The 24,343-nt window shown below is 48.5% G+C and overlaps 1 protein-coding gene across 1 annotated transcript in view; it reads right to left on the bottom strand.

Annotated features, from left to right (window-relative positions):
- The window catches only part of cv-2 (crosveinless 2-secreting protein), a 230,100-nt gene that overhangs the window by 65,332 nt on the left and 140,425 nt on the right, over positions 1-24,343 (bottom strand). Inside the window, exon 7 of the mRNA XM_084590795.1 lies at positions 4,360-4,445. Within this exon, the coding sequence (XP_084446921.1) occupies positions 4,360-4,445 (86 nt within the window). The remainder of the gene's footprint in view (positions 1-4,359; positions 4,446-24,343) is intronic.

The following is a 24,343-nucleotide window of genomic DNA, read 5'->3' on the forward strand; positions in this document are numbered from 1 at the left end:
GCTAGTTGGTGCGCACATCTGTTCTGTGTCGTCTCCGATTGTGTCCCAGTTCCTACGTAAGCGCAACAATGCACAGGAATATATAGATAAGCTTCGGCCGACGTCCCAATGCCGGTTTTGGGGCAAAGGTGCCAGGGGTGTGAGTTGGGTAATTTCGCTCAAAGCACGTGACGCCATCAGCACAGTGCGCCGAATGGTATGCTAAGATAATAACGCCAAAAGGAAAGAACGTCAATGAGCAATCGCTGCTGCATAAGCGGACACTCACCACTCTTATATGCGAAGGTAATATACTCAGCAAAGACGAAACGTGAGTAGCAATTAATCTTCGTTGCGAGCTGTGCCGCCGAAGGCCCTTAAGCCAAAGCAGCTACATCAATTAGGAGAACCTACTCGATTAGTATGAGCGCCCTGGCAGCTTTATTATTACGTAATAGTAGCTGTTACGAGAGCACTATTATTATGCGTTAAGTTTATACTGCGCTCCGTGCGCAGGCGACGCCAGCGTGGATGCATACTATAGAATAAAACGGACCTCCACCGCAACCGCAAAGCAGCGGTCAAGAAATAGTGAGGAACAGTATTTAAAGCACACAAGGACATGTTTACAACCGTGTGAATGGCGATGTTCATTCTTTCGTGTTCGTGGAGCGCGGACGCACTGCACACATCGACATAATGCATTCTGATGGCGTTAAACGTAACCGTAATCAATATCGTCGTCGAATTAAGAGCGCTTGTGAGCAGGATAGGGTAAGGGAAAGACAGGATCGTTGTGCAAATACACTACGCTGGCGATTTTTCACTAGCCCGCGGACGATGGAGCCTAACAGCCATCGTTTACCGCCGGGGTGCTATCAGAAAGTATTACAGCCAGAAATAGTTTCCTAAGGCAATCATCATAATCATCACAACTCTGGCCATTATTCGGCTTAGATCTACTGTACTGAAAAGGCCTATTCCGTTAACCTGCGATTAGCTCTGTCTCAGGCCAGCAACAGGGCAGTACTACTCTGTTTAATTATGGCTAATGGATTAATTATTTACCCCACATTCCGCATTCTTGAAAAGCTGCCCTGTCTTTACATACGAAACGTTTATCAAGCGTTTGCTAAAACTTAAACGTAGCTTGCAACACACATTTAATTGTTGTGAGACGGAGACATTATTTAGTTTTATTGGTCTTCACCTGCGGTCTCGAAAAGACGGCAGCCCAGCTTCTGGCTCTCTTTCCCCCCATGCAACTTCTTCGCCGCACTTCTTCCCTTTCCTGCTATCTCCTATTATCCCGTTAACAGTGCGAGAAGAGAAAAAAATTAGTTGCAAATAAATATTCCTACCATCCATGGGGAAGAGACAGTACAATCACCAGAAAAAAAAAATTAAAATAGCGCAAGTGTTGTAGAAATTTCCCCTTTTTCTTTCCGCCTTTACCCTCTGCAGCCTGCTCCTTTTTTACTTTTTTTCATCCACCACAGCCCACTGGGTCGCTTGCATGCACTCCAAATGTCATCACAGGTAAGAAAAGAAAAAGCTAGATGGGGGAGGGGGGCACTTACGCTCTGTCCCCAAGGGTATGACGCGATAGCGTTCATAGTTCTAGTGTACAGCAGTTCCTCGTTTGCGTATATTAACTTTTCTGCCGGCTTAATCGTATAATCCTTTTATTTATGCCTGTGTTATCTCACACACACACCTCAGTAAGCTATAGCCATTTATCTAGAAGACCACCCGATATATAGATAAATTCACGCTATAACCAAGCTACATGGACGTGCCTGCTTGGCGTATTTTGCTCGTGATCCGACTCTCATCTCTCATCTCATCTCTCATCTCATCTCTCATCTCATCTCACCCTCCCATCTCTAAGGAGAAGCACGAGTTGGCCACCACTGCCATGCCATATATGGTCTTGGACGTCGCACAATTCGCCGACCAATAAGTCATGCCACCTGCCATGCCCTTGATTTTTCGCTAAGAACGCTGATAACGCCGCTGGATTTTCTGCACAACTTAACGCTATCGCGTTAAAAATTCTCAGACGCTCAGTGCGAATAGTGCGGCTGAGTACGTGTTAGCGTTACTGTTTCCCCCCCGGACGGAGCAGCCGTTGCCGCTCATGGATTCAGACAGTGCAAACAGGCAGCATGGTCCAGGCCATCAGTCATCGTGCGGCACACCCCTCTCCCAACCCCTCTACTATGGTTGCCGATCACGGCTTCCCCCCCACTCTGTCTTCTCCACCCTTACCTCCACGTCTCCTCGCCTTCGAGGCTTCACACGACGCCGCCAAAACACAACTCGTCTAAACCCCAATAAACTGCGCCAGTACTTCATAAAATTGTGAACCACATAGGATGTTATGTCTTGTTCTTTCTGCTGTGCTTCCTTTTGTTTACAATTTTGCGTTCTGTTATTTATGCCAACTGGTGCTACTTACCAAGCTCATTTTGATGAAGATGATGTATCATATAAGGTATTATGTTGCCGCAACTTGTACTTATTTTTGCGTACGGTATATTTTGCTATATACGCACATTTCTTTCTCTCCTTCACAATTATGCCATGTAACGGTCTCCTGGGCCCCGCCAAGCTGCTGACTCAGCTTCTAGCCCAGCAGACCATTCCAATTCTTTCTGGGAAAATAAATAATGGATCGAATCGAATTGACGCACTAAAACGCACTCCGCTGAGCGAGCGGGCGATGTCGGCGGAGAAGCAGGGCAAGATATCCCATACTTTAAACGTTGGAAGCTTGAAAGACAGTTACCGCGTCTTTCCCGTGCTTATAACCTCACTCTGCTCGCAACGCTAGCCGTGAGCCAAGCTCATGCGCCCGCGTGCTATCGCGCCTTCCCTCTCCTTTGGGATTCCTAGCATTCAATCCAGTCTTTGAGCAATTGCGAAAACGACAAGCTCCGAGTTTTGCGTCTCCAGCTGTCGCCAGTAAAACTGTTTGCGCTTCGGTAGCGCGCGCACTGCGGCTACCACGGCGACACTGCGACCACATCTGACGCGTCTCCCTCAAGACGCGTCTTGAGGGAGGCGCGTCTTGAGGGAGAGAATACTCGGTTCCTTTGAGTGCGCGGTGAGGTGTGGGTAGCTAATTAAATACCCCGAGTGAGCCTCTTCTTCGCGGCAGCTGTGAAAACGTGCATGTGTATAAGCTGTCCCGCATTTTCAGCCTCGCTCTGTTACGTCTATTTTGCTCCTCGCGACAGGAGTCTCCGGGGTGCGAAACGATCACATTAACACATTCTGGGAAGCAAGTATCATTAAATGTAAATTGAGCTCCGAAGCTGCGGACAATTATATCATCCGGAGACGTCCTGCGCTGAGCGGGCTAATTGTGGGCGCTGGCAGGCGTCCGGCGTGATGTGCGTCCGACCTGGCGTGCGCTCAGCGCGCTCTTCTCAAGACCCTCCTCTTCCAGCTCCTTTTTTCCTTATTTACCTTTGTAACCAGCGCCTTCCAACAACTCTGTTATTTCCTGGCGAATCAGCGAAAAAAAAAAAAAAGAAAAGAAAAGGAAAACAAACTAAAATGCGTCACCTTTTTCTGTGTGCGCACGGTAATGTGCGTCGCGCGCCCTCTCCCCCTTCCCTTACCCAAGCGCATCTCACGATGAACGACGCTGATCGTGGGGTGAAAAAAATAAAAATAATAAAGACTCTGCCAAGGAACCTCTAGTCGCGGTCGGGCCTGAATCCAGCGCTGCTGGCGTCTCTCCCTGCCATACGTGATCCATTCAAAACAGCGAAACTTCGCAAGTATATAGAATGGAGACATCGCGCTAAGTGAACAGTCATTAGTCGACACACCATCCGCGCATGGTACCGTGTTAGGACAAGATTAGTCGTAGTTGTCGACCACTGAGAGAAAGCTGCTACAAGGGTGGAGAACACGGCTCCGTAGAAAAACGCCTGTGCAACTGGGGCCTTCGGTATATGAAATCGCTTTTACATGCTGCCTGCCCTATCCCTCTTCCTTTTAAGATGGCTACACAGTATGAAAGAGGACTGAACAGGGGTTCAGGGGGAGCCTCAGTTCTCAAGGCCAGCCAACATTTCGACAAGGGGACGGGCGAGTGCGCTTTCCTCTCAGTTGCTATTTCTGCCTCTTGTGGAGAAGAATAAACAACAAACAAACAAAGGTCAAACGAAATTTTAAGTCTGGCGTACTTATTGCTTGCCTCCGGTCTAGAAACATGTGGTTACAAACGCGACAACTTTTACATCAGCACTGCGCTTACTGAATTTCGCGGCAAGAGGTCTTGTCACAGCTGGGAAGCCACAGCACTGCTGCACTTCCAGGTTATGGCAGCGAGTTGAGAGAGATGTTTGTATACAACGCACTCACCTTGCACAGGCAGACGACGCACGGGTCCCGTTCGTCCGAAGGCACGGTGTCTCCTTCGGCATACTGCCTGCCATTCACCGTGCAACCTGCAAGTGCAAGCGGAGGTCATATGGTTTATACCAAATAGCAGGGTCCCCAAACCCTACAACGCCATTTCATTAAAACTGCAAGCGGTTCCAAGACGAAATTGCATCAAGGTGTTCACTGCAACTTGGGTCACTAGGTCAGGTCATTCATGCTGTACGGCCACAAATACTGAGTCACATTAAAAAGCCGTCGGGAGGTCTAAAAAGAAGGAGCGCACAATAAAATATATCCTACTTCATTGTTTGCCCCAGTACTCCTGACCGCACAGCACGAATAAATGGGCTGACCATACTGAGAACTTGATATAGCGACTCTGCGATATTGTCACAGAGGAAATTGAGGTAATTTTGCCAGCTATTCTTCTGGTCGCAACTTTTTGGCTGATTTTAACGTCGACTAGTCTTCCCTGGACCACCATGTATGAATAGATACAGCATTTGCTTTGATCGAAGCAAATGTTCGTTTAATCAGCGTTTATGTACTGGTAATCTACCCGAACATGTTTTCCTTTGTGTATCCTTCCAGGTCGGACCGAACTGAAATGTACAAACTATTGTGTAAATTAAAATACACATGTCAGATCATAAACACTAAAACACCGACATATGCACAAGGCGCCCTGCTCTCTCTCTCTTCTCTGTCTATCTCTATTTCTCACTCACTCACTCACACACACACACGCACACAGAGAGAGAGAGAGAACTGAAGAAGTGGCTTGACGCAAATAAATAAGAACTAAATGAGCAAAAAACTATGTTTGTGCCTTTTCATGCTAAAAATAAGCCTCTCGTTGATGTTCAGCTGTATTGTAATAACACTGACATACTACAAGTAAATTCTCATAAGTTTCTATGAGTATGCTTTCGCAGTGACTTTGGCTGGACCGATCATGTCCCTAATGTGCGGATAAGGCTATCGAGAGCATTCGGAATTATCCAATGATTACGCCACCTTCTTCGATATCATGTCAAGAAACAGCTCTATTTTTCTCTTGTCCATAGTCATCTAGTATACAAACATTTAGTTTGGGGCGCGTGTAGTAAGACTGACTCAGTAAAGTTGTTTACCCTGCAAAAGAAAGCCTTGCGTATGTTGTGGAGAAACTTTGCTAACGATAATAAGATGTTTCATAGTTACAAGTATTACTCTTCTTGATGTATGTTATCAATATTCCTCAGCTCTTTTAGTATACAAAAAAAAAATAAAACAATGACTTCAATTCTTTACTCGCCTTTATCTGAACAGAAATATTCATGCACATAAGCTGCTTGCAGTTTCTCTATAATTAGCTCAAGACCTATCACAATTAATACCTTTGTGTGGGCGAGTCAGTGAAGCATCGTGCAGAACAGGTGTGCAATAAACCAGGACACAAGGAACACATAGAAACAGGACTAGCGCTAGTCCTGTTTCTATGTGTTCCTTGTGTCCTGGTTTATTGCACACCTGTTCTGCACCTAGCACAAATTACGGCACCCAAACTATACTCCGTTTCATACATCAGGTGCAACGCAGCGAAAGCTACGCAAATAATCCGCAAGAAAAAAAAAAGGAGGCGTATCACTACGCGCTCGTTTTGTGGCCGAGTGGTTCCTGCGGAAACGGGCTCTATTCCGAGCATATACGTTTGCAATAACTTGCTTCGCATACCTAGACATCTTCGCAGTGCGGATCTTAGAGAAAAATGCGCACCGAAGAACCATTTTCTCAAAAAGAGATGCGCAGCGCGGAGGGCACCGCCAGCGCCATCTAGTGACACAGCTGGCAAGGTTGCGGGGCAGCGAAAATGCGACACGAACGAAAACGACATGAAAAACATACAAATTCACCGAATCCGCTTCTTTCTCCCTAAAAAAGGTGCTCTTTATGAAGTTGATGGCAAATATAGGATGTATTAAGCTTGCAGACAAAATACCTATTATTTCCTCTCGTCAAGAGCAGGCACTATTTTTCATCGCGGATGCAGAGAGCGCAAACAAGTGCTGTAGCTTTGGCAGCGTTGCACTTGATGTATGAAACGGAGTATAGTGACCATCAAATAACAGTATTATGTAACAAATATCCGGAATTAATTGCTTGTGCACAAGAAATTGTTACTGTTCAACAATGTAAGAAAAAAGTGTTCTAACTTTTAAATGCATTTGCGTAACATGACTATAAGTGTTTGAATGTATGTTTATTGGCTACATGCTTTCCTTTATGCCATAATCTAGCCCAGTTTTGTCCTACTTTTTGTCACTGACAGTGATGAACTGCCATGACATTTTTTTTTTTTTCCTGTGTGAATATGTGTACATGTATTAGTTTTCGCGGTGAGGAGGAAAAAAGCCTCGAACCGGAGCGCGCAGCACCTCTCCTCCTTTCTGGTATGTGGGGACGCAGTGATAGCAGCGGGGGCGCCAGGACATTCTACGAAAAAAGCGCACGCGTTGCGCATTCTTTTGCACACAAAGTGTCTTGAATAGCCGAAAAGTGTCTAAGCTGGTTAGCTGATGGGAGCGATGTGCTACCTTTACAGCCTTTTTTTTAATATTTTTTTTATGCCTTCCATTCCTGATCTTTCTTCTTTTCGCCCCTTTCTTTCCTTCCTTTCCCTGATCGTGTCATTTCCGCCAGCCGCAGTTTATCTGCTAAGAGGTTCCGCTGATAGCAAAAGGAGATAAATAACAGAAGATAAAAGATTATGGTATAGCGCGTGTGTCGCTCTACGCTGTTGCAATTGAAACTCTTTCAATTGGGCGAAGACGAGCAGCCTCTGAATTTCAAGCCCCAACCGAAAGTGTTTCGCCTTGGCAACGTTTTGTGCGAGTTCCGAAGCATTGTGTTTGTCGAGAAGGGACAGGAAAAACTGAATACATGTGCAAAAATGGCAGCCTTTGGCCAACAAACGTGTGATATTTCTTGCGGCAAATATTTACGAGGCGCCGCCTGGGAAAGAAAAACTATTTCGATGCAGTCACCTGACGTTTGTGAAAGTATGAAAGAACATGCCCCACTTAAAGACAACGATACCTCATAAATTGGTTGCCAACTTATTATTTACTACAACAGCGCTACATTGTTTGTTTTTTTTAAACATGCATCTCGTAAGCTTTTGCTGCCGACAATAAACGGGAATTTGGTCATGGGAAAAGCAGCGATTTCTTGAAGTAAGCAAATTTTGCGACCACAAATGAGCTATATAATTGTTGATAAAAGCATCTTTCGCTGATGTTGTTATGAGACATAATTGAAGGTCACTATTCCATAAGTATCAACTGTCTGTTTTCTCTTTCATCTGGATGTCAGCATGACGGCAGCATCAGACAAATTCAGCTAGCGGCCACACAAAGAAATTTCAGGGTAGCAGCTCAAGCGGTAAACAGCATATGAATTATTGGCTGACCCAGCAAATATAGCGCGATTAGCATTGCTCCTAAACACGACATGAAACGGCTACCTTCGCTTTCTTTCATTGCTCATATTGTAACGGTAGCCCGTCTCTAGAAATCATTCAAGGATAAAAAGTAGATCGAAAGCAGCCCTGCTTTGCTTGCTTTACCGCCCTCACGACCAGTGGTGCACCAGCGCCTCTCTGTGCCACATAAAAGTTACACCCTAATTGCAATCAGGCTTGTAGCCTTCGGCCGACTGAATCAGAAACATAAATTTTGGTCATTTCTGACCAAATGGCTTCGCTGCTCCCGAAAAGCATTTTTCTTTCCGCCAGGTACTTTTAGAAAGCAAAAATTTGCGCGCGAATGCTCCTAAATGCCGATGTCCGCTACTTGTCGCCTTTTCCGCGAATGGTATACATACCGCACATACCAGAAGGGAGGTTGTTCTCAACTTGGCCGCGAGATGGCACCACATACACATGGCAGTGGCCATGATAAAACGGTGCTGTTGATGGGGTTCTTGATTTGTGCATTAGTTGATTTGGGTTACTTATAACCGTGGCTGTAACTTGTTTATTTATATTTCGCTGCATAACTTGTATTATTATTATTATTATTATTATTATTATTATTATTATTATTATTATTATTATTATTATTATTATTATTATTATTATTATTATTATTATTATTATTATTATTGCTGTTTGCTTCTGTTCGATCTGTAATTTGGGGATTAGGCCTCGTCAGGAGACATCAGCCTCATTTAGCCTCTCCCCGCGAGCACCATGTAATGTTGTCCGAAATAAGCATGATGATGATGATGAACACAAAAACATCGACATATGCACAAGGCGGCCTGCTCTATCTTTCTCTCTCTGTCTGTCTCACACACACAGACACACGCACGCGCGCGCGCACCTAAAAGAGGTTTTCATTAAAAACTTATATAAGCTCACTCTGGCTCTTATTGCTGTCCGTCAGCCACAGGGAGAGAGGCCTTACTGCCTTGCGGAAGGCAAGATAGCTCTAAAATATTCATGAGTCAGGAATACGAAGCCACGAAACCTTCCCTAACAAACAGCGCAAGCTACTTATTTTACGAGGGACACGGCGTGGCTCAGGAGTGAAAGCAACGAAACTAATACGCAGAACTACTTTCGCAGATGCCCTTGAAATCTGGCCGCCGTGAGAACAAGCACCCGTAATACGATCCGGCACTACAATCACCTCTCTCGCGTGTAGGTGGCGGCTTCTAGTGTCGCCTTCCGAAGACAAGCGGGATGGACAGCCGCGCCAACTGCACCTTCCTCCCACTTCCGCCTAGGAGGCCTCTGTCTTCTGAACGCACTGGGTGGGTAGAACTACCTTTCCCCATCTACTCGCATTTGGCGCACTATTTCGGGCGCAATATTTCGATCCTTTTTCCGAGCGCATCATCCCCATTTCCATACCCAATTTGCATATATCAGATATGTTTGAACGCCGACGTGATGCGCTATTTTCGCATTCAAGAAAACGCGCTTAACGGCGTGGCAGACCATGCAATGGTGTCGGCTCTTTGTCTGATGCAAATCTTATTGGTTTCGTCTTCCCAAAGTATAATGTTTTGCGCGATGGCAGTGAGTGTCGGCTCAAGTCGCAATCATTACATTAAAAATATATATAATAAGCAAAGGCATTGAGCCTGGCCTCGCAGCGTCCTGCTTTCATTTCGCGCGTCAGCCTCAGGGGAGACCTCGAAATGCAGGCTGGCGCACGTTATACGCGAAGCACTGTTTAGTCCACTGCAGACACGCGCACAGTTCCACAAAGTTTCACGTCGTCCTCCATTGACCAGCGAAGCGCAATGTGTCGTGACGCGACGCAGCGTGAAGCACTAGAGCGCGACGCCGACGCGTGTGCGCGCTGTAGTACCCACCGAGGCGCGAGCAGTGCGCGCCCAAGTAGCAACAAAGTCCGGCGCTATGTGCGCCCGCCTCGCAAGGGGGGCGAGGGGAGGCGGCCGCAGGCGGCGCGCGCGCTGCCGCGGGGTTTGCGCGCGGCCCGCCGCCGATGCCGCAAGAGTCGCGCGACAGAAGGACGCGCGCTTTGCGGCGTCGACGCACGCCCAGAGCCGCGCAGGATTTCCTGCCCGCCCCTAATGAAGCGCGCTCAGCCGAGCTTGCGTAACCAATAATCGCCCCGCGTGTCTGCGCGTGTGCCGCGCATGGGTCGGCGCTCTGCCGTCCGGGCCGACCGTTTAATTGGAAACTGGCGCCAGTTGAGGATGTTTACAAGCGACTCTCCGCAGCTGGTCTCGTGCCCAGTGACGACAACGACGCGGTCCACCTCGCACGCTGGCCCGTCCCAGGTACCGTTGGGCCGCGGAGAAAGCGCGCGCACAAAACGAGCCGCTCCCTCCGCGCGCGCGTCGTCGTGGAAGGGCGCGGGTCCTCTGTACATGCATGCGTCCCTCTCGCGCACACGCATACCGCAGAGCCTCGGAACGGCCCACGTCGTTAACCTAGATATCGGGGAATAAACTAGACAAGGTTAACTGCGTTGCATCGAGGTGCGTTAGCAGGCTCTCTCTGCGCTGAATTGTGTGGTGCTGCACCTGTGGCGCAAACCGTGTGGTACTTGGCGTGAGCACCGTTCAAATTCTAAGCTCGTGAACTAGAAAAAAGCGAATTACAAAAAACGCAAGACAAACTTGTTATCCAAATATGAATGAATGAATGAATGAATGAATGAATGAATGAATGAATGAATGAATGAATGTGAGCTGTCTTCCTCCGCTATGCGCGAGTAGGCGTACCGAGTCGGCACGCGGCCGTCTACAGCCCATGACCGAATCTCGCCGTTCCATCACGTGCCATTGTCGTTGCGCAGCACTGGCGTGTGCATGCCGCACGGCGCTTGACGCGTTGGCACCGAGAGTGTCTCACTCGAAAGCCACAGCTACCGCTCAATCAAGCGGTTTCCACGCCTTCGTATTACGCTGACACTAATGAGCCATTACAGCCGCTTGGCTCGCCTCTCGCGGAGAGGCCACCAAGGACCGCACTTGATATTGATGTGGGCAGGAATTGGTGGGAGGATGTTTATCCAAGCGTAATACGCCGGCTTGACAGCGCGCTCTGCCTCACGGATGCTTATATAGTTAAGGGTGAAGAATTAATTCCTCCCGTGCAGGACTCCTGTTCGAGGCACACTTGCGAAACGCCGCGGAGATAAAGAAGTTGTCTTACTACAACCGACGCATTCTCGATGAAGGTGCGGCTGGTTAAAACAGCTTCATAAAATATCTGTCAGAAAATGTAGCCAGTTTCAATCGCGTCTACTCGCAGCAAGCCACGCAATGGTTCCCAATTTCGCTCTGACATCCACTGATCTTGCACACCTGCAAACCCGTTGTTAATGCTGAGGTTGTTCTGGAAGAGTTCTGGACAGCCGACTGGGTTTTGTCTAGTATGTCATCGGTGACCATTCTGCTCATTCCTTCTCAGTCCCCATGTCAAGTGTCCTTATCATCATCAACCCAGCTACTTGCACTGCAGGACCAAGGACTCTGCCATTGGCATCAATGCAATTCGCCTTGTCCTGCGCTTGCTCAAGCCTCCTCATTGCTGCAAACTTTCTAATCTCCCCCCCGCAAGCAAACGCACACACACACACGCAAACACACAGGCAAACACACACGCACGCACACAGGCAAACACACACACACACGCACACGCACGCACACACGCGCACACACGCGCATACACACACACACACTGCTGCGTTTCGGGTCTATTTAAATCAAATGAAACCGTCGGCTGTCTACCCTTCGCATTACATATCAATTTTCTTTTCTTGATTCCGACAAGATTTCTTTTCCGCATATGTTCAAAGGTGTGCGAAACCGAGAAGAAAAAAAAAAAAGAATGGAAAAGGAACTGTTTAATAGACTGAAACATCCTGTAAGCTGTACTGGTGAATGGGAAATATACAGATTGCGGAGCCGAATACGCGTCGAGACGTTTTGAAAGTGTGAGTTGGAGTTCCGGCCGCAAGGGAGCCGGATATGGCACTTGCGAGCGCCCAAGAGCTCTCGCGCATTCCGAGCTGTAACATTTCCAGTCTGGCGACGCCAGTAACAAGTTTTAAGCGATCCGCGCGGAATACGCAATTCTGTGCACGATAGTATAGGAGCCGACGTTGCTTGAGAAGCAGTTCCGAAGTTTTCGCGCCCCACTCTGTCCGAGTAATCCGCAGCGGCAAACCGATATAGAAGCATGAGCTTGATCTCCGCACAAAGCGGTCACGCATTCCTTTAGAGACACGAGAGTTCCGTGGATTCTGTTATTTTTTTGTCCTCTTATCATGGCCGGTCTGAGCCTTTGCCTACTAAAGGCGGAAAAAAGTTGGACGGCGAAGCGGGAGCCTTATGTTTGCGCCCGGTAGTCTGACGAATTACAGTAAGCAATGTGCAGATGGAATTTGCTCCAACGTAGGCACGGACAGTACTATAGTTCTAGAATTATGCCAAGTTTCAGGTTCACGCTAAGCGTTATTCTCCTCTTTCTGTGGGCCTTACGTGTCCGTGCGTTTGTGGTGCCGTCTGTTCGACAAATTCTCATTGACTGCTGTGCACCGCTGAAAGGCCCCTTGCCGCAGCACCTTCTTGGCTTGCACGCGTAATGCTAGTAAGACTGATATATTCCTTGAACGTCCGTTATATTCTTAACAATTACATTTCTATCGATTTAGTTTCGTCTTCAATTAGACACGATGTGTACTTGCTTGTTTTAAATGTCTGTATAAATAAATATTGTTCGTTGGTTTGCGTAAGCAAGCAAGCCATTCCAAGTTCAATAATCCCGACAATATTTTGCGGGCAATACAATACTGCGACTTAATTTTCTTTTTTCGTTTTTTTTTTCCAAAATCTTTTTGCATTTGTCTGCTGCCCTACACTACAGCCCCTTCGCCGTTCATGCCTTCACTCGTTCCATCATCTCTCCCTTGAAGGCGCGGTCCATGCACCCGCCGTTAAGTGAGACAGTCTTAACATACAGCCGTAAGGTACGTGAATGACTACCCGTCGTAAATAAAAGGCCCCGCTTAAGGAAGCCGTGCAAATCTGCCTGTGTAGCCTATATATGATAGTTAAATACAAGTGCACCATACCTGACTATAGGTCACCAGCTCTTTCACAGCAGGCTCCGCATTTACTTATAAATGAGATCTCACCGTATACCTTTTTTTTTTTTTTTTCATATTTGTATGGCGGTGGCACTCTCGTTTAAAATGTCAAACGTATTAACGTAACAGCGATTTATATTATACTATATTATGTCAGAAGTAAAATCGATCAAAAATCGAATTTTCGGTCTCTTCATTTGCGTGGTCCCGAGATGTTTCCGATCTGTGACACATCGGTGAAATTTTTTCGCTTCTCAGGAAAGTGGTATAAGAAGCAGATGCGCGAAGTGTGGATAGCATGTAGTATGAGGAATGAAGTAAGTGTCTCCTCTGCGGCCTCATCAGCTTAACATGTATCGTGTAGCAGCGCTATAGTAATCGCACAAGTTACTTTCTTTTCTTAATCAAGTACCAAATATCTCAGCAGCGATGCACATATCTCACAGCACTAGCCATCCTTTTCGCGAGCACAAGATCACCACCGTAGCGATGTTCGGCTTTCGGAATAAATCTGAAAATATACTGTATTTGTCGCCTTGTCGCTATAACCGTTCTTGACGGTTATAGCGACTGGCAGAGTCTGGGTGAGCCAATGTTCGGCATTATCTGAATGTTAACACGAACTGCCACGCGAAAGCTACGAACGCAGAGGCTTAATACCAATTGAAGCAAACAGTTCTGGACTCTTCGATCGGGAAATAAAGGGCAAATTGTCGAAGAAAAGTTTGCCCAAAAGTTGCGGATACCTAACACGGGGAGGCTGCTCGTCTGAGCGCGTATATAGCCCTATTGAGGTAAAGCTCAGGAGTTTGGAAATAAATCCGTAAATATGCGCCCCAGGGAATCGCACTAGAACGGCAATTTACACGAATCACAAACCACACTTTAGGATCGCAGTAAGTCCGTTAAAAAAACAAAGCCGGGAATTAACATACGGGCCGCAGACAGATATTTCCCCCCATCCCATGCGGTCCACAATAAGACTCGGTTCAAATGCATCGACAAACTAGATTTTCGATGCGTTGGGAGTTCGAGGTAGGCAACCACTTTCAAGCATAATGAATTAGGCCATGATTCTGCAGTCGGCTCCCGATTTGGTACCCGTCATATCGCGCACCAGCGGTTCCGGTACGAAACGGCAGCGTCGAGTACGGAAGGACCCGTCGTCCCAATCGCCGCCGCGTCATCGGCGCGTGCCAGGTGCTCGCGAAAACCGGTCAGCGTCCCGGCCGCTGGTCAGGAGGCATCGGAGCGAGGGGCCCCAGAATCCGGGAGCGCCGCAGGGACAGCGCCCTTCCAGGAGGAGGCGCAGTACCGGCTTCATCGGGTCAAGGATTGCCTTCGCGCTGTGCGCGCGCTTATGAATTATTCCCCCCGCAACGCGCGCGCTCGGGATCGACACGGAACGGCGCGGGTGCCCAGCGCGCGCCTCCGCCAGAGGCGTCAACCCCGGAAACGCGCGCAGAGGAGCACCGCGCGAGATCACGCGGGAGGATCCCGCTCTCGCGCGCCCTGCAGTTAAATGCTTCGCGCTCTGTCGGCGATCAGCAAACGGCTTTCCGCGCACAGCAAAGCGTCGTGGCTCCAACTCCCGCTTCAGCGCCTCAACTGAATCCCCCTAGCTAGCGAGGTCGAAAAAATAAGTCTGAAATATGATGCTCCCCTTTTCTGTGAGCTCATTCCAGCGATCGAACTAAAAATGTCTTCTCGCTACGCGAGTGTACGGCGCCGAGTTTTGCAAATGGGTCGCCAATGCCGGGAATGCTTGCTCCTCTTCCTCCGGTACTAGCTTCGCCAACTGAATTAACACAGAGCGGCTGCTGCTTGCGGGTTCTGACCGCGAGGCCAGCGCGGTAGGCCAGTGGGGCTTCCTTGCGTTCTCAACAGCACACACGGTTAACGCTTTCAGACAGCTGTTTTCATTTTCGCCGAGAATTTTCACTGTCTCAAATGAAATAAGATCGCAAAAAATAAACGGTAGCCAACGGTGATATTATGAAAGAGAACTGAACAAGGGTTGGCGGGGAGACTCAGTTCGCAAGCCAAGCCAACGTTTAGACAAGAGAACCTTGTCTTCGTCTGGGATTCTTAACGACGACATTTGGACCACAAGGCCTGGGCTACAAATAACTGTGTTAGATAAAGCAGTGCATAGCCCGAACCGTGATATATATATATATATATATATATATATATATATATATATATATATATATATATATATATATATATATATATATATATATAGTTGTGCCCTATTATTCCAGCAGGTAAAACGCGCTCCTGGAGCAGAACGCAGGACACGAACTATATATAATCTATATGTATATATACCTGCTGGAATAATAGGGCACAACTAAAATAAAAAAAAAACGCAGTTTCTAACTATGGGACATGCCAACAGGGCGTGTGCATTACTAGGAACCGAAATTAGTTATTGAAATTTGACCATATACTAGACAAGCCAGAGTCATCAAAATTCTTGAGCTTAGAATTTGGTATAACGGTTAGCTTTTTAAGTAACCAGAAAAGCTTCAACAGTGCACTATACTTTCGGACACGAAGGAATTGCTTGTGCCGGTTACTGCAGACTTCAATTGCATCCGACTATAACGGGATGCAGGCACGGATAGCACAAGAGCCGCGCGCTTCGGAAGCTCCTGTCTATTCCCGGCGCAATCTTGCGAGACGCAATCGATAGCAGCCTCCTCCTGTGCGCGAACTGGCTCACGTCTCTGCCGATCACGTTCCGGTCACAGGGCGCCTGCGCGGTCCGAAACAGTCCCGAGTCGTGCTGTCGCCGATCATGTGGCAACCCCCAAGCAGCGAGCTCGAGATGCTGGGCGGCGAACAAGGTGCGCGTAGCACAGTAGCGTCGGGACGCCCCCGCGAAGATGGCCTGCTGTTCCAGGGGATCCCCTGAAGAAGCTACCTCCTCGAGCGTTGAAGGGCCCCCCTGTCAGCGCGCGGCCTAGGCGGGCGCCCGAGAAAGCGGCGCGTGCAGCAGCCGACGAGACACTCGCCGCAACGGCGTGTTTGATCGTGCGGGCCGCGACTGGCCAAGGCAGCCTGCCAAGGGGAGTGAAATAAGGCAAACACTGAGACGGCAAACCGGTTCTCCTCTTGGAAGACGGCGATTAAGGGAAGTTTGGAAGCTGGTGTAACACACGCACGGGACATTTGGCGACTTTAGTTTGTCCGCTGACACCTCCGGTGTGGGACACCTTTCCGATCGGCACCGCACTCTCCTCCCGCCCGCCGTCGCTCCAAGTGCTCACTTTCCGCTCCTCCCACGCACCGAGACGTCATGAGCCTACACGTTGCACAGAACCGCTTTCTGATGCGCCCTCGGCCGGCTGTCGACAGAGTAGCCAGACGACAGGTCTCGCCGACAGACGGGCGGCTTCTCGGTTTCGCAAAGGTTGGAAGCTTGGGGTTTAGAAACCCTTCTTGCCCACAGACCTCGAGCTGTCCGGTGTGGAGAACAAACATACGCCCTTATCCGTCAGCGACCCGCCGCTCACGCAACTGGTGACAATTGAACGTGTAGGGTCGAAGGTCCTTTCATAAGCAATAGTTCCCTTCTCGTTTGGTGTGTCAGCACGCAGCTGTTCCACGCGACGTGTCACAAGAACGTACAATCGTGCAACCCACGCCGTCTTCGCTACCAGCTATACTCTTCATATAGGTTTCAATTTCGCCTAACAACCACGCGATATTAACTCTACTCGGACTGTATTCCTGTGGCATCGTGAGCAAAATCTTTTCGCCAGAGCCGCTTGACACCTGCATAAGAAGTCCAAAAGCTCAGCGATGTTACATGCCATAATTAAGCATTGCCTCAGTTAGACCAGAATCCTCTATTTCTTGAAAAATCTGTCAATTTAGGAATAGAAAACACTCATTTTACCGTAATACCCGCTGACAATGCGACGAGATCAGATATTGGATAAAGGTAATGCACACCAATGACAATTTAAGTTGTTTGTTCAAGACTCCCGTCATTTCGTGTGATCTTCAGCATGCTTGCGCTCCCAAGCGGCTTTTCTTTTATTGCGAAAGCAATACTACTCTAGGTTTGGAGCCTTCAGCGTAGCCTTCACGTATGTCTTACCCACGTGACGCTGTGACGTCACGCCCCACGTGGGCTGGCAGGAGCTGCCAACTTGGGTCTCTCGTTTCACATGGGACAGTTATGTCAGCATCAGCCTGCTAGGACCCTGGCATTCACGTTACCCCTATAGGCCACTAAGGCACGTTCATACGGCTTGGTTAAAGCGGGGCTTTATATGTGGGCTGAGGAAGAAGAAAAAGAGAAGAAGAACGCTCGGTCACCTGCAGCTAATGCTTTCGCTCCATATTTAATTCAGCAGCGTTGAACCCTTGTAATTTTTTTGTTGATGTTGTCAGTGAAGCGGCCACGCGTTCAGATTTCAGCTTGCACGTGAAAGTGCCTGTTTACCCTTGGTTTTGCTCTGACATGCGTACGGAGGGACGCTGATGACGGCGACGTGCAAAGCGCAGAGCGAGAGTTACTGTACCTCCTTAATTTCTTCTATGGGGTCTACTTTGCGTCGGCATTTTTATGATCTCGCGCCGTCTCGTTATGCGTGAAATCAGGCCTTGTGTGCGTTTCAGGCCACTGTGGGATTTCAATGAATGAGTCTGCGTACTTGCTCGCGTCATCTTCCTTGAGTGGACCTATCACTCCATTACTCCCCTAATCTCCCTTATGAGTGGGCGCACGATTCAAACAATTTCTTTGGCTTCTGTGCTACAATTTTTCCCTCCTATCTTCTGACCATTTGATGAATTCGCGGTATAAATGGAACCCAGGTCAGTGCTTTTCACGCCAATGCGAGACGTTTATGACAAATTTCTGGCGAGGGATTCCTCTCGTTAGCTTCTATATCCATAGATCTGGCTGTTCTACCTCAGCCATGTGTTCATTGTGCAATGAACTCGAGACATCTGATAATTTTTGCCTGTTCTTTCGCCGCTTCACCCTTCGCCGAAAACATTTCCTTGAAATTCCTAGTAACAAATTATCTACATATTTGACTATTCCAAATTTACTATCGTCTGGCGCTACTCAGCTGAGTTTCAGCAGAGGGACGGTTCGATCGGCGCGTTCAAGAATTTATTAATGCCTCGGGAAGTATTCCCTGCTCAGTGCGCCGATTCCGCTCTCTCCCCTTCAGTTTCTGACCAAGTGGAAATTAATAGTCTTTTTTGACAGTACGGCTTTTGCCTATATATATATATATATATATATATATCGGACGGTCTGAGTGCTGCGAACTGAAGGTGCGTTCATTGATCCACGCGCACTCTTCATACCTGTGATTTTTCTCTAATTAAACAGCTATGGCACACAGCGCGCACACCCCTGACCACCCATGATGATCGTCATTCTTAAAATTCTCCCAAACTACGTAAAAATTCCCCCTTCACCAAATATTATCGCTTAATTCGCTGAAAGAGATCCGGGACTTAACATAACAGTGACAGCATCTTGTGAATTGCCGAAGAAACCGATTTTTCTCGTGGTAGCTTTTATGTACCGTTCAACGAAAAACATTCGATTGAACTTAATATCGAGAGTTGGACGAAAACTCGTCTGGTAGGGGTGATTCATAAAATGTGATATTGAGACGCCGACCAAAACAAAACAGACGTTTCGGCTCCCATACGGTATCTTTATTCATAGTAAAAACGGGAAGCGAGGCGCAAATCTTATATGCTTGAAAATGGGGCGGCGTGCGTAACCAGTTGTCAGATTTCCACAAGATTTCCACAAAAAAAAAATTTTTTTTTTTCATGAGTAGTCTCTATCGCCTGCATAGATGACGCGACGCAGCTGCCCCAAAACAGGACACCATCTTCAATTCCAGAATCGCGCTGGACTGCAAGTCTTCGCCGCACATGATCGCGCACTCTCTATGAAATGATATATAAAGACAAGCACATTCGCACCCGAAGAGAGCGTTCGGAACACGGGGCATACCTCGGTCAACATTTCCAAAGCGCGGGAATTGCCCTGTGCTGAAATGACCACGGGTCCTGCGCTGGCAACGGCGCCCGAAAATGACGCGTCCAGAATGCGGATGCGGCCGTCCGCTCTCCTTTCACTGGGGTTATGGCGAGAGCGAATAACGTGCGAATATCTGCGAGAACGCGCCATCGGCCGAGATTCGCAACCTCGCTCGCATTCGCCCCGCGACCCTGACAGCGAGGGAGGAAGGTCACTGGACGCTGCACGCACGCATCCCGGGCCGCCTGCCAAGCGCCCGTGCGTGCGGGGACAGAGCGAGTGCCGTGAAACTTCGCACCTTCGCCGCAGCCCGCACTCTCGAAGCCGCGTTCTCCAACGCCGGCGACTGCAGCGACGCTGCAGATGACAAGCGGGATTTAAAGTGCTACGAGAGACGCCGTAGCGGAGAGCTCTGCATTCATTTCGACTATTCTTTAACACGCACAGACATCGCAGAGTACACGGGTCTCGTTCGTTCCGCCTCATGTCCAAGATCGCGCACAAGTTGACTATCATACTGTGTCGATCCAGGGATCGTTCGATTCGCGTTTCTCGGTTCCCTTTCTCGGCGGCCGTGCGTTTGTTGTTGCGCTGAGTTTCCAACCAAAACCAGATGCGGTGCCGTTTCGATCAAATGCGAGCAGAACCCGGGGCTTTGCCGGCTGCTTTGTGTAGGAACACACCGCGGTTCGCGTGCAGCAGCGAGTGACAGACAGCCTGGTGCCGTGACGGCGCTCGTGCCAACGTCGACCCGAGCCTAGTCCTACGTCGGTGTGGTCGCGACAGGCAACAAAGAGGCCGCCGCCGATTTATTTACGATCCCGACCCCCAAGGTTATTAAGAATGGCCGTACAAAGGGAGCGACCCGCTGATTGCCGTCCCCACACGGCGCGCCAAAACACCAAGTTCAGCCGGATAGCGTATCACAATGGGAACTACAGATCTTGACGTCAGCCTGCGCAAATCGGTGGCCGCCGGCTTTGCGCCGCTGCCGTCGTCGGTGCGGCCGACGCTCCCTGCGGCGCCGTCTGGCTACGCCCTCGAGGTCGCAAGCCAATGTTCCGCACGTTTTGCGCCCTTCAAACATCCAAGCTGCGATCGCTTTTTTCGGGAGCACTTACAGTCTTCCACAACCCGTTATTCGAAATATCCCACGCAATAGTCAATCCACATCTCGTTCGCTTTCGGATCTTTCAACTGCACATTTGCAGACTGCCGAGATCAGGGGTAATATGCGCGCATTATGTTAAATAGGAACGAAAATCGAGCACCGAAGCGATGTTGCTACTTAGCATCGCGTTTCGTAGGCACTTTACTTGTTTAATTATGCAGGCAGCCTAATCACCGCACAAGCAAATTCCGCCCGCGCGATGAGAATGTCGCTTCTCGTCGAATCAGCTTGAAATGAACCGGCATTTCCTCCGCTCGCGGAATTACCACTGATTAAATACAGCGCTGACTTTGCGGGTGGGTGGTGAGTTTCTGCCTAACGAGTTGCGCTGCCAGCATTACGACTTGCCGGTTTCGCTAACTCATCAGTAGAAAACGTCATTATACAAGCGAATTTTTGCACATTTCATCCCCGCTTGAATCCATTTTATCCGGTCTACCGAAGCGTCTTAATTCCTTAAGCGTCAGCAAACTTATGCGGTCTCCGACAGTGCTGTAGCAGCTTTATCTCCGACATGTATATTTCGTGTGCTCCTGTGTTTCCAACTGGGTAAGTATACAAGTACTGCCACCGGATGCAAACGTCTGGGTTATTTAACACACGCGCTACTCGATTTGAATCCGAATGCCTGATTAGTTTACTTTTTTTTTTCTTCACTGAAAGTCACTGCATGCGCTTTATGCAATAATGCCTGATGTCTTGTATACCCCATCGGTTACTTTGGCTATCTTACGCGAAGTCAGAGCGGCACAATTAAAATCCATCTTTATTTTATTAAAATGGTCTATCTCCTGTGGAACGCCCTATGAAATCTACGGAATCTCTGGGGAGTAACACGAATAGGCGGTAAATTCTAGTTCACACAGCATTCGCTCTCTATATCACTGTAAAAAAAAAAAAAATGTTGAAAAGTACAGACATTTTCTGGCAGCTTTCCTGCCAGCGATTTTCTGTTCTGCTATGTTTTCTGTTTTTCACTGTTCTGTGATTTTACAGTTTTTTTCCGTTTGCAACTGATAGCAAATTTTTGTAAACTGACAAAAATTTTCGGTTATACGGCACTCTGTTTTTTATTTTTTCTGTTTCTTTTTTGTCGCAGTGAAAAAAAAAATGATGCAAATATATATATTTTCACTCGTCTTTCATTTCGCATGTTTTTCTGCCTATAACAACAATAAAATAGCGTTAAGCGTCAGTCTCTTCAATGAACACCATTTTTAAGGCGAAAGCCTCGCTAACTCCATCTCACGAATATTTCTCGGTGCTGGCGATACTCGATGGCACCCATAAAGTTGGCTGCGCAACAGCCGTTGCCTAGCCACAGAAAAGAGGGAAGTGGTAAAAATGCCCAACAGATGCCACTATAGCAGGGAGCCAACCAACAACGGACCTCAGTGTAGCGCCACTAGTTACCTTCTTTCGAATCGAAATTGTTACGCAGCCAATCGTCGGACAGCGCCTTCGGTGTTTTCATTCAGCAGTTACCTACTACTCCAGTAAAAATCAGTTTGCGGTAGAAAATAGAACAGACGACAAAAATATATCCAATTGTTTGTCTTCCAATCAAGGTTTTTTTTTTTTCTGGGGGGGGGGGGGACTTATTTCGGTCAGTGAAGTATAACAGATATTCTCTATGCGGGGACAGAAATTTGCTTTAAAAATACCTGTAATTTCACACATTTTTTTTTTTACAAAGTAGTTGTGCAGGGGGGGTGGGGGTGGGGGGGGGAGGGGCGTGCTTGGCTTGCGGTAACCTCTCCCCTTGTCGCAGAGGTAACCAAGAATTTCCACCCAGACGTTTAGTTCTGCGCACTTTTGTTTGCTTCGTTACTCTCTTAGTATGTGATATACCCTCTTAGTTGCCACTGCGGAAGACACATAGCCTACTTTTCAAACGAGGACAATTACCTTGCTCATCGTTGCTGAAACAGCATTTCTTTTTTTAAAGCATCAGTGTTAACGCAACTTGGTCGAGCAAGCGAGCCATGAAACCGCGACACAGACTACCACAACTTTGGAGTGTCTTTAAATACACAAAGAGGGACTTGAGAACAGGAAGTCATCAATCGGCGCTCCAGACGAAGGAGGAGGGGGCTGCAAGGGCGAAGACAACGGCTTCCCTCCGGATATGATTAGATGTGTGAGAAGACAGGAGGAGGAGAGCGATTAACTCGTCCACATGGCGGCCCCGCAATCATGACAGCGAGTAATTTGCTTCAAGTCCGCTGAGTATACGCTCCACTAGGGCGCGTCGCTTTAAAGCGAGCTGCAGCGAGTACTGAACAGCAAGCTGAACGCGACCAGTGCGGTTTTCATTGGCCTGTATAACTGCGTTGGCTGGACCGCGTTTACAAAAGGGATCGCGGTCAGGAAAACGGGGAGTACAGTGTACGCCCATTAACATAGCGAGGGACAACGAGGAGCCAAATGCCAGACGTGGTTCCGGCGTACGTGCCTATTATGCGCTTGAGTCTTCATTTAACCAAGGCTGACTTAACTTGAACGACAGGTTAAGTGCTCCCAGAATTAACAATCTACTACCGTACCTTGCCTCCTTTTTCCAATCTCTTCGTATGTACCCGCCGCCGATCTGACGGCGCAACTTAAGGTACCTGTAATGACGCCTTTATTGCCCAAGAGTCTCCTTGTAGTCATTAACCCTTTAGCGGGGAGCTTATTCTGCCGTGTCTTCTCTGGGTGCACATCAGTACGCCGAGCTCAAGTTGATATCGCATAGCGGGATACGCTTCATCCACGCGCCATTACGCAGCGGCATTTATTAAATCAAGACGTGTAGAGGACACTACACATATTCTTTAGTTCAAACTATTATTTGAGATACATGAGAGAACAAGCATTGTTTGGGATAAGCGATAAGTGAAAAAAGTTTTTTAAACAAGTGTGAGAACTGGTTGGTTTGGTTTGTGGGGCTTAACGTCCCAAAGCGACTGAGCCTATGGGCGGACGTCGTAGTAGAAGGGCTCCGGAAATTTAGGAGAGGTTATTTAACGTGCACTTGACATTGCACAACACACGGGCGCCTCCATCGAAAAGCGGCCTCCGTGGCCGGGATTCGATCCCGCACCCTTGCCTTCGGCGGTCGAGCGCCCCAACCAATGCGCCACCGCGGCGGGGCCTGAGAAGTGGTCGAATATTGCGTATTCATTTGCTAGTGATCAGACTTGTATTTCGAAATTAAGCTACGCAAATCTTCGCACACCGCTCATATTGTGAAATGACGTTTCTTGTCACAATAGCAAAGCGGTGTGCTCAACGTTGTCGCTTGAGAGCCCTAAAACGACGCAAGGAGAGCGTCGGACATACTCCCTCTCAGCAAGCCGCTGTTGGCCCCACGGAGGGAAACAAGCCGGCAACCCCGCGAGAGACGCGCCGCGATCGGAAGGCGGCCTGGGCCGCGCGGAACGTTTGTTCGTGACCCGCCACGAGGCCCAGACTTGGCTCCACGTCCAGGCGGGGCTCTAAATCACGGCCTCTCGGCGACGAACACGTGCACGGTTCCATACAGGCAGCGGGGCGCGCGAGACAATGCCCCTGCCGCAGCCAGCTCGCCGGTCAAGGTAGGCAAACATGCCCACGACGCCGTCGCGCACTGGCCCGGGACGGCGGTCGGAAATTGGAGCTGCACACAGAGGGCAGCTGTCGCGTCCAGCGACGCGCGCCTTTAGAGACAAGTGACCCCTCCTTGCTCCAATCAACGCACCGCCGAGAAGGTATGCGCGTCTCTATTTCGCTAACCGCTCCGCTGACGACTGCTGTCTTACGTGAGGCTCGGAGCTGGTGTACTGCACTCCCAGTCACGGAACACAAACTTTGCCGTTACGAATTGCCGCCTTGAAGCGACGAAGACTCCAACAGCGCGACAATGATTATATAAAAAAAAAAAAAAAAAAAAAGTATTCAAAAACGTGCGCGCGTCCCGGCACGTTCAGTCGAAAGAAAAAAAAAAAAAAAAGAAAGAGCCCCTGGTAAACCCTGACATCTGCGAGGCAGGTCTAGTCTAGGCAGGTCACCCCTCCACTGGTGAGAGGAATACTCCTATCTTTCCCGTTCTGGCGATCAGTCTCGCCTTCGCATTGCATCACAAAACAATAATAAAAGGCAAAAAATAACTGTGTACACACA

This window comes from Amblyomma maculatum, chromosome 1 (assembly GCF_055883805.1).
Source record: "Amblyomma maculatum isolate TAMU_Amacu chromosome 1, ASM5588380v1, whole genome shotgun sequence".
In the NCBI taxonomy this organism is placed as follows: domain Eukaryota; kingdom Metazoa; phylum Arthropoda; class Arachnida; order Ixodida; family Ixodidae; genus Amblyomma; species Amblyomma maculatum.